This window comes from Rosa chinensis, chromosome 1, assembly GCF_002994745.2.
Source record: "Rosa chinensis cultivar Old Blush chromosome 1, RchiOBHm-V2, whole genome shotgun sequence".
NCBI classification, from domain to species: domain Eukaryota; kingdom Viridiplantae; phylum Streptophyta; class Magnoliopsida; order Rosales; family Rosaceae; genus Rosa; species Rosa chinensis.
Genome location: NC_037088.1, coordinates 53,758,020 through 53,772,625, shown reverse-complemented (window position 1 = coordinate 53,772,625; position 14,606 = coordinate 53,758,020). Strand labels below are relative to the sequence as shown.

At 36.7% G+C, this 14,606-nt stretch overlaps 1 protein-coding gene across 1 annotated transcript; it reads left to right on the top strand.

The window, feature by feature from the left end:
* The first annotated feature begins 767 nt into the window (after positions 1 to 767).
* Positions 768 to 14,285, top strand: LOC112182509 (structural maintenance of chromosomes protein 3). Its single transcript, XM_024321002.2, has 30 exons — positions 768 to 1,412; positions 2,142 to 2,181; positions 2,292 to 2,367; positions 2,580 to 2,618; positions 2,766 to 2,833; positions 2,925 to 2,996; positions 3,141 to 3,220; positions 3,333 to 3,411; positions 3,497 to 3,618; positions 3,697 to 3,868; positions 4,125 to 4,370; positions 4,508 to 4,629; positions 5,184 to 5,328; positions 6,195 to 6,367; positions 6,446 to 6,545; positions 6,715 to 6,851; positions 6,951 to 7,152; positions 8,130 to 8,217; positions 8,322 to 8,471; positions 9,085 to 9,236; positions 9,347 to 9,538; positions 9,640 to 9,823; positions 9,900 to 9,970; positions 10,040 to 10,191; positions 10,569 to 10,737; positions 10,866 to 11,012; positions 11,794 to 11,880; positions 12,230 to 12,404; positions 13,227 to 13,420; positions 14,037 to 14,285. Exons 2-29 carry the CDS (start codon positions 2,167 to 2,169, stop codon positions 13,415 to 13,417), a joined length of 3,606 nt encoding a protein of 1,201 aa, XP_024176770.1. The 5' UTR covers positions 768 to 1,412; positions 2,142 to 2,166; the 3' UTR covers positions 13,418 to 13,420; positions 14,037 to 14,285.
* Positions 14,286 to 14,606: the final 321 nt, after the last annotated feature.

The following is a 14,606-nucleotide window of genomic DNA, read 5'->3' as shown; positions in this document are numbered from 1 at the left end:
GCAGCACCTCGATGAAGAGTTAAAGTACTAAACCGGCCATGAACTATATATAGGTCTTCCATACTTGTAGCTAGGGTACTCTTTGGCCCCTTATCAATAATTGAATGAACCTCTGCAATAGTTGAAAGAACGTCGCAACAATCAGTTAAAGGCAAGTTCAAACCTACAGAAACATAGAAATATAGGTGGTATGAAAAAGATTCAGGAGTTTTCAAGAAACTAATTAAGAAACATTAGGGAAAGCATGCGTGTAATCAGAATTATGATTGATTCAAGTGAATTAGCAGTGGCTAGCTAGTTTGTATGTCCTGCTGCTATAATTTTTAACACTAGATGGCTTTAGAGGTGGCGGAGATGTCGCATAAGGTGTAGCTACGGGCAGAGTTTCCTGCCAAACAAAAAAGGCAGCTAGTTATGTATTAAGCTACAGAAGTTAACGAAGTATGATCCTGATATCCTAGCTTCTTGAACACTGAGACTGACCACATAAATTTCTTTACCCCGATGCCAATTTTTTCAAGTGCATGTTGTGACCTTAAGTAACACATCTCGGGGTTGTCAAGGTATGCATACACAGCACTCCAACCTCGAGGCTAGATACACCTGAACCATATACACACCACTAGATCATAAACGCTGCAAACATAGACATGAGAGTCATGAGACAGCCTCCTCGACATTTCCTCCAGAAAAAAAAAAAAATACAAGAACATTATTGATGAATCTAGAGTCTATTATGTACTTACCCAACTAAACAGAATCCATACACCATAGTCATCCAAAGGCCAAGAACCATGACCTCCATATATATCTTTGTGGAGAAGAAGTTCCATCCACCCTTAGTCTCGAGAACAGGTCCATAAAGCTCCGCCGACGATATGACTTCGCCGTGAACACCCTACAATTTCTGCAGCGCTGACCTTGCAGCGCTTCCTCCTATCCTCAAACCCCTCAACTCCCTCTCCGATAACACCAGCAAAACGACGTTCAATACCCTCTCATTCTTGCGCGCAGCAGCTCAGACAGACAAACCAGAACACTCTGCTCGCAAAACCAGACTCAGATCACCAGGAAAACCCTAGAATTTGATCGGCGCGATCAAACCCTAAAAAAAGCCTCGCAGACCCAACCCTCGTGACTAGTCAGAGGGACAATTTACAACACATTCTTTTTGCCAAAAAATACCTTCCTCAATAGTGCATGTACCATTTAAAGTTTTTACCCTTTTTCATTTTTGCCGCCTTTTACTTCGCCTCCGATCTGCTGTATATTAACTCCGTGCCGAGCCCACGCGGCTTAGCTTGCGCGCCACCCCAAACCCAAGCTTGAGCAAACACTTACTCCACTGCTACCACTCCTCGCCGTCTCTCTCCTCTTCTTCATGGTATGAACTCAATTGTCAAATTCAACCGGTAAGTATCTCTTTCTTCTCCAATCTTTAGCTTAAATTCCGAACCAAATGTAATTTCAATTTTCGGTTTCTCGAAAGTCTTTGAATCGCTCAGTTTCTTTGTGGTTTTCTGCCTCTTTGAGTTAATTTTAGTTTGTAGACTGTATGTATAGTTATATACCCCTGGGTATAGCTAGGGTTTGAGTTCAGTTCGATACCTTCATATTGGTGGTGTTGTTTTAGTCCAGATTCTCATGGTCGAGAGCTTGAATTTCCGATTACGTCTCTGAAGAAGTATGATTAGGTTTTGTACTGGACTTGGCATTGGTTCCTTCAGTAACAAATCCATGATTTTTTATTCACCAAAAAAAAAAAATCCATGTTTTCAATCGGCCATACACCATTAGGTTTCAAAAATCGTAATGCATGGCAGATTGAGGGTTTTAGCTTCTATGATTTTCGAGTGCTTGTGCTTTGGCTTAAAGCAAAGTTATCAGTACGTAGGATAGTGGCAAATCACTTCTGTAATGGTATAGATTGCTTTAAAAGTACTTCCACAATACTAAGGTTTTGTTTGGATGGCGTTTGTAAGTAAATGCACGTGGGGTGTGTGTATCTTTCCCTTGCCAGAACACCCATGGATAATTGGTGTCTAAGAGTTGTTGCTTTAGGTTATTAGGTACATTCCTTATGGGAATCCTGAGTTGTTACTATGACTGTAAGTTGATAGTTTTTCTTTGACATTTCTCAGAGGTTGACAGTCAGGTGATTTCAAAATGCACATAAAGCAGGTGAGTTTTGGTTGTAGGTATAGTTCAATTACCTTGTTTTCTTAAGTGATATCTATAGTGGACTATTTATTTTTCTATTAATTTTTTGATGTCTATGGTTCTGGAATTAGATTATAATTGAAGGATTTAAGAGCTACAGAGAACAAGTTGCTATTGAGCCATTCAGTCCAAAAATCAATTGTGTTGGTAACAATCTCCTTCTTTTGCTTTTGTGCTTTCTGTTGTTGATGAAATCTGTATGGGAGCATAATTATCATATTTGCTCTTGTAATTGAGATCTTATCAGTAAAGTAAACATGTCACTGGTCTGTTTGTACCAGCTTTTGCTTCTCTACTGATGCCATGCTCTATTATGTTTTCTAATTAATTTGACATTGATTTCAACAATGTCTACTCAGTTGGTGCTAATGGGTCTGGAAAGACGAACTTTTTCCATGGTAAGTAGCAAGTAAAAAACGATTCTTGCAGTGGTTTTATCCTGTGGAAAGTATTTTATTTGCATTTTTAATTCTTCTGGAAGAACTTTTTCCAAATCTTGACCCATTTTGAAATGTGTTGTTTTTATTTTTGTACTTTTTTTATAGCAATTCAGTTTGTACTAAGTGACCTTTTCCAAAACCTTCGGAGTGACGATCGGCATACGCTACTCCATGTATGTCTTACTAAATGCTTGTATTTTTCATCAAGGATGTTGAACCATTTGCTTAGTAAACAGCTTTTATTGCAATATATATATTAAACAGGAAGGTGCAGGGCACCAAGTCTTATCTGCATTTGTGGAGATTGTCTTCGATAACTCTGACAATCGAATAACGGTAATACGCTGCATCTCCTCATTCCTGTTCTTATAAGTTAGATTCCTTTTTAATAAAGTCAGTTTGTCATCTCACTGTCTATCTTATTAACAAAAAATGAGGCGATTGGGGTCTTCCTTGCACTTTTGCATCACTTCTTAATAGGATGATAAGGAGGAAGTGCGGTTGCGAAGGACAATTGGTTTAAAGAAGGATGAGTATTTCTTGAATGGAAAGCACATCACGTGAGTATATAAACTTCCCCCGCAGAAAAATTTAGGACTGCATATTATGTGGTTTGATCACTAGACTTTTCCATGGAGTCTGTTGAATGAGAGAAGATATCTTTAATTTCAGGAAAACCGAGGTTATGAATTTACTGGAAAGTGCTGGGTTCTCTCGCTCCAATCCATATTATGTTGTGCAGCAAGGAAAGGTTTAGCCGTGCAACTTGTTTAAACTTAAGTTATAGTTATGATTGAAGAATATTTATTTATTTTTAAATGGTTACTGTTTCATAGATAGCATCCTTGACACTGATGAAAGATTCTGAGCGACTGGATTTACTTAAGGAAATCGGTGGCACTCGAGTGTATGAGGAGAGATGTCAAGAAAGTTTGAAAATCATGCAGGACACTGGTAAGTCATCAATACATTGGTTGTTTCATGGTAAGTAGTTATGCTTTCTCACATTTCTGTTTTCCCTTTGCTAATCAGGTAGCAAAAGAAAGCAGATAATTCAAGTTGTTCAGTACTTGGATGAGAGATTAAAGGAACTGGACGAAGAGAAAGAGGAACTTAGAAAGTATCAGCAGCTTGACAAGCAGCGAAAATCTCTGGAGTACACTATATATGACAAGGAACTTCAGGATGCTCGCCAAAGGCTGACAGAGGTTAGTAGAAATGATCTATTGGGTTAGCAGTTTTTTGGGTTGTATTGATGGAAAGAAATAGGTATATGAAGTTTATAGTTGGGTGTGGATGAGTTATGGTTGCATCAGAATTAGTCTTTCTGGCCTTCCATTTCTATAGAAGTGAGGGTCTAATTTTTCTCTGGCTCCTATTTAGTAGGAAGGCAGCTGTGTGTAATGTGTGCATCAAGACAGTCTTTATTTCTCAACCTGTATGCTTTTCATCCCCCGGAATTAGGTAGAAGACGCTCGAAATAAGCTTTCTGAAACATCAACTCAAAAGAATAATAGCATGCTGGAGGCGCATGAAAAGTCCAAGGACTTGGATAAGGCTTTGAAAGATCTGACAAAAGAGCTACAAGCTTTAAATAAAGAGAAAGAAGCAGTAGAAAAGCGAAGAACAGAAGCAACAAAGAAACACACAGAGCTTGAGCTTGATGTCAAAGATCTACAGGAGAAGATATCTGGAAACATCCGAGCCAAAGTAATATTCTAATATTACTTATCCCTTCAGCAGTAATTTTTTTTTTTTTTTGTTTTTTGTTTTTTCCTATTCATGTTCTGTTGCTAGTGATGGGAGGGACACAAATGCTGCATATGTTGATCTTTTCATGCTTCCAGGAGGATGCTGTGAAACAACTACAAAGTCTGCAGAAAGAAATTCAGGATTCAATGGATGAGCTTGAGAAGATAAGTCCTCTGTATGAGAATCAAGTCATGAGGGAAAAGGAGATGACAAAGGGGTACGTCTATAGATATTTGATATCAGAAAGTTATATCAGCTTGTTATTCTTTTGCTTCATCCCTTTGAAAATGTTAATGTTATTTTGTTTATAATATGTCATCATGTCATCTCCATACGATTCATGTGCAGGCTACAAATTTGTTCATCTAGTCTCCCTGTATTAGACAAATACTATGTTAATTTGCACACTAATCCAGTTGTGTACCTTCTGCACTATCCCTATAGTTGCTAAATTTGGTGCAATTATAGGAAAGTAAGATTAAGTTGCCCTGGCCTGGTAATGAATTACTATTCATTACACGGGAAACTTAAATCTTACATGGTTGCCTCTCCTTGTTTCTGTTTTACTCGAACAATTTAGTTAATCAGTTTTAACTTTTAAGTACTCTGTGCACCTGTTTTATATGACTGAACTATGGCTTTGTAACAGTTATGTGTTATCTACAGATGCTCTATCAAGTCCATTCCAAATAATGTAATTTATTCTGAGATTTGCAAAATTGGTGCTAGGTGCTGGTATTTTTTCTCACATTTGGTTCTCTTGGAATATAGAATAATGGAGCGCGAGAAGCAGCTTAGCATACTTTATCAAAAACAAGGTCGTGCGACCCAGTTTCCAAGTAAAGCTGCTCGTGACAAATGGCTTCAAAAGGAAATTGATGATCTTGAACGAGTTCTTTCTTCAAATTTGGCACAGGTATGACCTCCTTTTTGAGTATTTTGTGTACCATATATGTCATATCATGGTGTTGCTCATGTCATATGAGTATATGGTGGTTTATGTATTGCATAATCACAACTAGCAGATATAGAACCTTATGCCACTCAGAGCCATTTGAGGAGTTCCTCAGAAAAATTACTTTTTTTTTTTTTTTTTCATTTTAAATTGTTAATCTTATCTCAAAACTTTCTTCAAGCATGCTGGCTGTAATGGAAGTCAATTTAAGTTAACCGATTATGGGATTCAGTCATTCAGATCATAAATCCGAAAATTTGATTGAACCAATAAATTAATTTCATATAAATAAGTACAGATTCGGAGCAAACTGTACACATGGCTACAGTTATACAAAACTTAAAATAAGAAATTGTATCCTAGGTTTATGGTTGTTTTCACTGATATTGAGTTTAATTGATGAATGGTGAGTGGGTAAATCAATGTAGTTTTTCTTACTTAAAATTTGTAGGGACTTTTAAAGAATAAGAATAGTGAAGAAAAGCATCATCCACGCCAGGTTTAAATACCAACTGGTGAGGAGCAAATAGAATGCCTTCTCCTACATGATTTATAATTGAACATCCCCGACGTTTCTACTACATGTGATGAAAAAATAATTGGCCAAGCTGGCAAGCAGGTCCTGTCCAACTCTCTAAGAGCACAGCAACCTCATCCGATCCTTTTCCAAATGCACCAAATCATTCAGATATATCCTAAAATAAAATTCCTGCTACAAGAAACAGAGAATCATCTATAAACTTTTGATAGACTGTCCTTATGCTCTCTTGACAGTAGGGGAAACGGCATTTGTAAAATGCTTATTTTTTTATTCTTGTATGTTCCAGGAGAAAAAGCTTCAGGATGAAGTCAAACGTCTTAATTCTGAGTTGAATGAGCAGGGTACTTACATTGGATCTCAAAGAAATGAAATTACTACCATGGAGTGTGTCATCTCTCAGTTACGTGAAGGGTTCAGTCATTATAAAGCACAGAGGGACAAGATGAAGGATGAGCACAAGTATGAGTCTTTGTAATTACCATTTTTAATTTCTATTACCTTTTCTAATATGAATTTACTAAATATATTTTGGCGTAGTACTCTATGGAAGAAAGAAACTGAACTTTCTGCTGAAATTGAGAAACTGAGAACAGAAGTTGAGAAGGCAGAGAAGAGCCTTGATCATGCAACTCCTGGTGTGAGTAATCACTTCTGACCTTTTGTAGCTTCTCATATGCTGAACATGGATTGATATCAAATTGAAATATGCGCCTCAGTGACTGTAATTGTGCAGTAGAAGTGCAAAATACTATCCTTACCCAGAATTACATGTAACATCTCAATCTTCCCCTGTGTAATGCTTTCAGGATGTGAGGAGAGGGCTAAATTCTGTTCGTAAGATCTGCAGAGAGCATAATACTCCTGGGGTATTTGGCTGTGTTATTGAGCTGCTTGATTGTGAAGAAAAGTTATTTACTGCAGTGGACGTTGCTGCTGGGAACAGGTATCTAATGACTAACTTTCTACCCCATTCTTTGGTGTCATCTTTATCATTGGGTTACAGTTGAAGTTCTATTATTTACTATTGTTCTTTCCTGGACAGCTTATTTCATGTTGTGGTTGAAAATGATGATATATCAACTCAGATAATCAGGCACCTTAATTCACTGAAAGGTGGCCGTGTTACGTTTATCCCTCTGACTAGGGTGACGGCTCCAAGGGTAACTTGTCCACAAAATTCAGATCTGGTTCCTTTGTTGAAGAGGTTAAAATTTCTTCCAAAGTACACTGCTGCATTTGCTCAGGTTAGCTTGTACCTGAATAATCTTGTAAAAGTATTATTTGGTGTTGGGTCCCTATGTAAGTTTTGATTCCATCAGAGTAGTTGAGTTATTTGTCTAAGAAATTACCCTTGGTTGTAGAACCTCTAATTTTATAATTTCCACTTTCAAGGTGGATTTTGCCTTTTGTTGCTATATTTACTGTCATCTCAAATTCTAATACATTTATGTGTAGTTAATGCATGAACTCTTAGTAACTACCTCGATCTACTACCTAAATGTTTTAAAGAGAAGACTAGAACCTTTAGTCTTGAACAGCACAACAATAACTTCCTCGCCCCGGCCTAAAAAAAATCTTTCATTTCCTTACATTGTAAAAATTTCAACACACTGCATGCAGGGTAACTTCCAAATCAATGTCACAATTTTACTTACAAGCAGACTTCCAACATCATTATCTATGTCTCACAAAACGGCCTTCAGTTCTACAAAAACAAGCTTGAAAGATCATTTATTGAACTGGTAAAGTCTTGACAACTAGTTGTGACAATATCTAGAGAAAGAAACTGTTATTTTATTTGAAGTAACATCTGTTTCCCCAGTTCCTTGTACCTGGCTTTGGACTAAGTTCAAAGACCAAGAGGTCTTGCTTTTGAACTGCCATGGAAAGGGGGAAATATGGTAAACTGATATTTGTTTGACACTGCTTGGTAGGTATGTTTTTGTGCTGGTATGCAATTGCTCTTATTCTTAGGTTTCCTACATGATTTGGATTGACCCTTGTATTTGGTATCGTATGAATTCTGGTGAAACAGTATCATGCTTGATATGGATAAAAGAGTTAAAAAATTCGTAACCTTCTTAAGTGGGTTTATCTGAGAATATAAGTATTAAGGCTTACATTTTGTCAATTTGTATATGCATTTTAGGCGGTGTTGAACTGAAGCTTCATGCAATTTCAAGATTGACTTTTTATGATTATATGTTCTTATATTTTGTAGGTATTTGCAAGAATAGTTGTTTGTCGAGATCTGGATGTGGCCACAAAGGTTGCTCATACCGATGGTCTAGACTGCATCACTTTAGAAGGTTTGTAAGAACTGCAGACTTTGTCTGCATATTTTGTGCTCTGTATTTTTATAACTGGTCCTATATCCTAATGCCCTGACAGACCACATTATATTATGTAACAGGAGATCAAGTCAGCAAGAAGGGTGGAATGACAGGAGGATTTTATGATCATAGACACTCAAAATTGAAGTTTATGAATCTAATCCGACAGAATGCAAAATCTACCAACTTGAAAGAAGAAGAACTTGAGAAAATCACATTTATGCTTGAAGATATCCTCTTAACTTTTATATATTTTCTCAGTTTCTGCTTTCTAATTTCATAGATCAAATTTGCATGACACCAGCATAAGTTGATAGGTGCTGTTCAGTGGTGTCATATAGAAAGTTCTGGACACCCCTACTCTTAACTCACTCTGAAAAGCCTTGCGAAGATTGGGTGTTGGGAGTTGATATTTTGTTTGCAAACTTTTGGATGCCCAAACTTTTCATTTGCTTTTCCCTCAAATTCCTCTGTACATATAAAAATGTCTTGAGTGCTGGTTTAAGGAAGAAAGTGTTGCTCCTCTGTTTTTTTAAAGCAGACCAAATCTTTGGAACGTGTGTAGCTGAGTTCAAGAGGGAAAAATTTGAGAATTAGGGTTTTTCTGCAACAGTTCTGTACAATTCTTTTAAGGTCTCTGTTCGTCAGCTCAAACATAATTGCCTGCCGTCTAGTGTATATTTCTTTCCTATTCCTATAATGTGATGATAGTTACATAACCGGTAAGAGCGAAAAAGTAACATTCAAGCTACCATAGTTTCTCTAGTGAATGTTGCAGTGTTGTCTTCATGATCCTATGAGTTTTTCAAGTTTTTAGTCTTGTTTTTACTAAATTTAGCTTACAGATAGACCGGAAAATTACAGATCTTGAAACTAAGCTGGGGAAAATTGATGCTGAGCGAGCTCACAGCAAATTAAAACTGGAACAGCTTAAGCAGGACATTGTGAATGCTAATAAGAAGGAAAGTTTAATTTCTAAAGCACTTGGGAATAAGGTATTTTTGGGCTTTGAGATGAGTTCATGTGGCAATCTCAGCCTTAAATACTAGTTTTTATTTTATATAATTTTTCTGTCCTACTGGCTTATTCTCTCCCTCTTTTGTAGGAAAAATCACTTGCTGATGTGCAGACTCAAATTGATCAGCTTAGAGCTAGTATGGCCATGAAGAGGGCTGAAATGGTCACTGATCTCATTGATCATTTGACTCCAAAGGAGAAGGATCTTCTCTCAAGATTGAACCCTGAAATAGCAGATCTTAAAGAGAAGCTTATTACATGCAAGGCGGATCGAACTGAGGTAAGCCCTATGTAGCATTCTCTATTCATGTGTTTTTACGTGGAAATTTCATTCTAATGTCTCCTCATGTGCATTTTTTTTCTTCTTCTTCTTACTGATAGACTGAAGCAAGAAAGGTAGAGCTCGAGACTAATTTAACTATGAACCTTAAGAGGCGGAAGCAAGAATTAGAGACAACAGTATCTTCTGCGGAAACTGATAATTTGCATGGTGAAGATGAAATAAAGGTTCAGGAACTGAATGATGCTAGATTATTGGTTGAAGATGCAACAGAGCAGCTCAGAAGTGAGGCCAATGATTTGCTGTTTTCTTAAGTTGTTTTCCTGCTCCTGTTTGTTAACATATGAGTTTTGCTCATCAGGAGTTTCTGAAAGTATTGACGGTCAGTCAAGGAAGTTCAGGAAAACTAAGGATGAAAAGACTATGTGGAAGGTAGTCCTTTTACCATGTTAGATCGTAAATGATTACTTTATCTGCTAAGATGACCACTTCTGAATGCAGAACTCGGAAGACAACTATGAGAGGACATTTCAGGATGTAGCCAAAGAGCTAGAGCAGCAACTGAGTAAAAGAAATATGTATCTTGCTAAACAAGAAGAGTACTCAAAGAAAATCCGGGAATTGGGTGCATTGTCATCAGATGCTTTTGAAACGTATTACTTCATACTTTGAATTATCTTCTATTGAGTGATGATGTTTATGCACATATGTTTTGGAGTTTTTTTGAGGTCTCAAAACTTCCATTATATATTTGTTTATGTGCTAGATTATCCATTTATTGAGATTATTTGTATGCTTTATATTTTTTACGCCTTCTCTTTCCCATCTGACATGTTACTTCAGCCAAGCTCTAGTGGCCTGGATCCTGTAGTGCTGTTAGTTTGTAAATCAACCATTATATTCCAACATATATGATGATAGTTCTTACTCTTTGATATATGTGGCTGGTAGATTCTTATATGTTTTATCGTACCTTCAAACGTTTCACAGTTGGCATGGTTCCTCATAGTTGCTTGTACTGGAATGGTAGGTATAAGCGAAGGAACATCAAAGAACTGCATAAAATGCTGCACAGTTGCAATGAGCAACTGCAACGGTTTAGTCATGTAAACAAGAAAGCACTTGACCAGTATGTAAATTTTACAGAACAACGTGAAGAACTCCAGAGAAGGCAAGCTGAACTGGATGCAGGTGATGAGGTATCACTTCCACTAGAATCTCTGTCAGATCTCTTGTATGCAGAGTTGTTTTTTTTTTTTTCCTTCTTTTTCTTTGATGGTTAGCTAAGGTTAGATCATCTTGATTTATGGTCTTTTCAATTGTGCAGAAAATTGCAGAACTTATATCTTTCTTAGATCAAAGGAAGGATGAATCAATAGAACGCACTTTTAAAGGTGTTGCTAGGAACTTTCGAGAAGTTTTCTCTGAACTTGTGCAAGGTGGCCATGGTCACCTTCTCATGGTGAAAAGAAAGGTTTTCTTTTGAACTTGATCTCTTCAGTTTTTGCTCTTTATAGCCAGTTCTGAGATATGTGGATTTACTTGATGCTATGTATTATTGTATTTATTGGTTCAGTATCGGTGAAAAGTAAATTAATGTAATCTGTTAATTCAGTCACACCGCTATCACTGACATGTTTTAAAAACTATTGTACCCATTTTGTGCTCAAAAACATTTCATTGAATTTTTCTTTAGACAACCTTATATTTGGAAAGTGTTAGGATAGTTCTTATTAGCGTCATCCCCTGTTGATTGTGTTTTGGAAAGCTTGGAACTTGGCCTATCTTTGTTCACCCCCCTCCATTTGGAAGTTTCTCAATTCTCCTTGTGGCTCTGTTTTGTGCAAGAACTCAAGAAGTATAAAATTTGACAGATTGTTTCAACTGGCGAAAAATTTTCGTTGGTTGGTAGATTTTATCATTAGGAATTTTTCTTATCTGTTAAGCATGACTTTGGTTTAACATAAAGGCTTAAAAGCATTCATGTCTTCTAGCTGGGCAATTATTTTCATGGAAAACTAAGAAAAACACTATTGTCTTGGTGTCTGTTTAAATAAACATGAGAATAATTTTCAAATCCAAAAATTAAAACTTATGAAGCCAATAGAAAGTGTTTCGACTGAAACATACACAAGGAATTTTTCCAATATTTTACTGTTTCTTTTAAAGAGATTTAAGGTATAAAATTGTCTTAATTGTAGAAACTTGGCTCTGTTTCATGTGATTTTAAATGAACATGGGTGTAATGTTGACAGGATGGTATCCATGCTGACGATGATCTGGATGAGGACGAGGGACCAGAAACAGATAGATCTGAGAAATATATTGGTGTCAAAGTAAAGGCATGTATTTTCTGGCATAAAAACTCATTTCCTTGGGTTAAAAAGACATCTCCACCTTATTTGTGACATTTAGTAGTAAGCAAACTGAAAGTTTAATTTGTTGATAATCTATTTAGAAAGGTGATATCTCCTTCTGCTCTAGGAACCCAGGCTTTGGTACACCTACTAGATTTTACATCAGTAAATTAATTTATTTAGAAAGATGATATTCGCCTCCTGCTCTAGGAACCCAGGCTTTGGCAAACCTACTAGACTTCAGTGATATATTTGATGAAATTTTCAGTCCAAGATTTTCTGGATGCTATCAGTTTAACATAATCTTTCTGGCTCACTTTTTTTTTTTTGACAGGTTTCTTTTACCGGGCAAGGAGAGACTCAGTCCATGAAGCAGTTGTCTGGGGGTCAGAAAACTGTTGTTGCGTTGACGCTTATCTTTGCAATCCAGCAATGTGATCCTGCTCCTTTCTATCTTTTCGATGAAATAGATGCAGCGCTGGATCTTCAGTACAGAACTGCTGTTGGAAGTATCCTTTATGTCGTACTTTGTGGAGTTCTATAACTCTTCTGAAGTTGATTTAGTTTTTACTTTCATTTGACTATTACATGCACCCTAAAACCCTTCATATCTAGTCCATTAGCCACCTCTGATAAAATTTATGTCACTCGACTCTAGGTGTTTCCATCATAGTCAAATGTATGCAACCTACCATTAAGTGTCTCTAATTGGAACTTTGAACCTCCTTTCTAATAATTAATCTGTGTAAATGGTTAATGCCTTATGGGGTTAAGTTCATTATGTGCTGGAATGTGTCTTTCTATTCCCAAGGATCGTAAGTAAATGAAAAGTTACCTAGAACAAATACCGATACACTGTTAATTAAGTTTGATCGAGTCTGGATATAGACAGTCGCTTGCAATACACATACTAATGGAGGCTAAATGTTCTTGTATGACAAAGCCTGCACAAATGCACGTTCTTACCAGATGAGATACAGAAGAAAAAGATAAATTCAGAAAATAGCATATTTTGTGAAAGAAGACTTGGTTGATAGGTATCTAGCTGAGACATCAGATCAAAGAAGCATATAAGTAAGAAGAGTCAGTTTGTCTTTGTGAAAAGGACATGCTTGACTAATACAGTTTAATGGTTTATGATGACTTTAGGCAGCCTTGTGATCAACTTCTGTGGGTATTGGTTCATTTGCAGAGTGACAGTTGGTGTCTTCTGATTTTCAAAATGTTACTCATGTCTATGTTTGTAATGGGCGCTTTGTCTACATTTCTTTTTAGACATGTCTGTGTTGGAAGTTTTACAGCCATGGATGTTCCTTAATTACCTGCTGTAGATATGATCCGACGCCTGGCAGATACAGAAACTACTCAATTTATAACTACAACATTCCGACAAGAGCTTGTGGAAGTTTCTGACAAGATCTATGGTGTTACACATTCAAACAGGGTGAGCCGTGTCAATGTTATCTCGAAGGAAGAAGCATTGAACTTTATTGATCAAGACCAGTCTCACTATGCTAACTAAAAGGTTAGAAAAAGGTTTGTCTTATAACGTTCTGATATTTTCTTCATGAATTTGATTAGGTTATTTGGGAAGTAGTTGCAAACTTGCAATAAATAACTTTTACGGTAACTTAGACCACTGCACCCCAAGTTTGACGAATTTCTTATTTTGGTCCTTGAGCTTTTACTGTCTCAATTTGGTCCCTGAATTTTGAGTCTTGCTAGCAAGCAGGCACTTTTTTCAGGGGACATTTTCTTTTATGCCTCTCCAGCAAGTCCAATATTCTTCACTCCCTTAACCCTTTCTCCTTGCTATATATCAATCACCCCTACTCTCCCCAAAGCAATTATCATGGCTCCATATGAAGATTGGAGAAAGCATGTGGGAATGTGAAATATAACTAAGATATTATCTAAAGATCTGATGAGCTTTTAAGTGTACGATGGAGGGTTACAGTGCGCTGCCAAGTATTCTCTGTCTTTAAAAACCGACTAGAATTTATCTGTGGTGTTTAAAAGCAACCAAAGGATTCAGGACAAAGAAAAAGTAGTCAAAGAACTTACTAAAGAAGAATTGCAGTTCGATCATCATATGTCACTGTATTTGTAACTGAACAATATGTTTGTTTTGGTACATTCAGCAAGGTTGAATTGAAGGACAATGGAGCAGCCTCAGCCTGCATTCGGTTCTTGTGCCATATTCTTGTTGTAGCTGTTTGGTGGATTCAAACACGGATGGGGCAGTCAAATATTGTACAAAGTTCGTATGTATTAACCACGAGGACAGAATACTTCTAAACTATGGATTTGACCTTCTAACCTGATATTAAGTGGATTCCAGTCATACTTACCTACAAGAGGAATGTATGCATCTCTGAGAACAATATAACTTGACAGGCTTACATATGTTTGATGACAAGCTGTTTGAAGGTTATTGATATTTTGGATTTTGGTGTCCAGGAGACTAGTAGAAAGTTTTACAGAACAGGATCGAGATCTATAATTAAAGGTCATCATATAAGAGAGTGACCTCTTGATATATGCTGGTCCAATTCAAAATTGTCTTATTGATATATCATAATTCCTTCATTCCTTTGTCTCGTGTGCGGGGATGAAAATAATTAATTGGTCCAATTTCGTTGCCCGTAATTTATTGTTTTGTCGAAAATCATTTACAACATAATAATAATGGAGGCTTAACATAAACATGA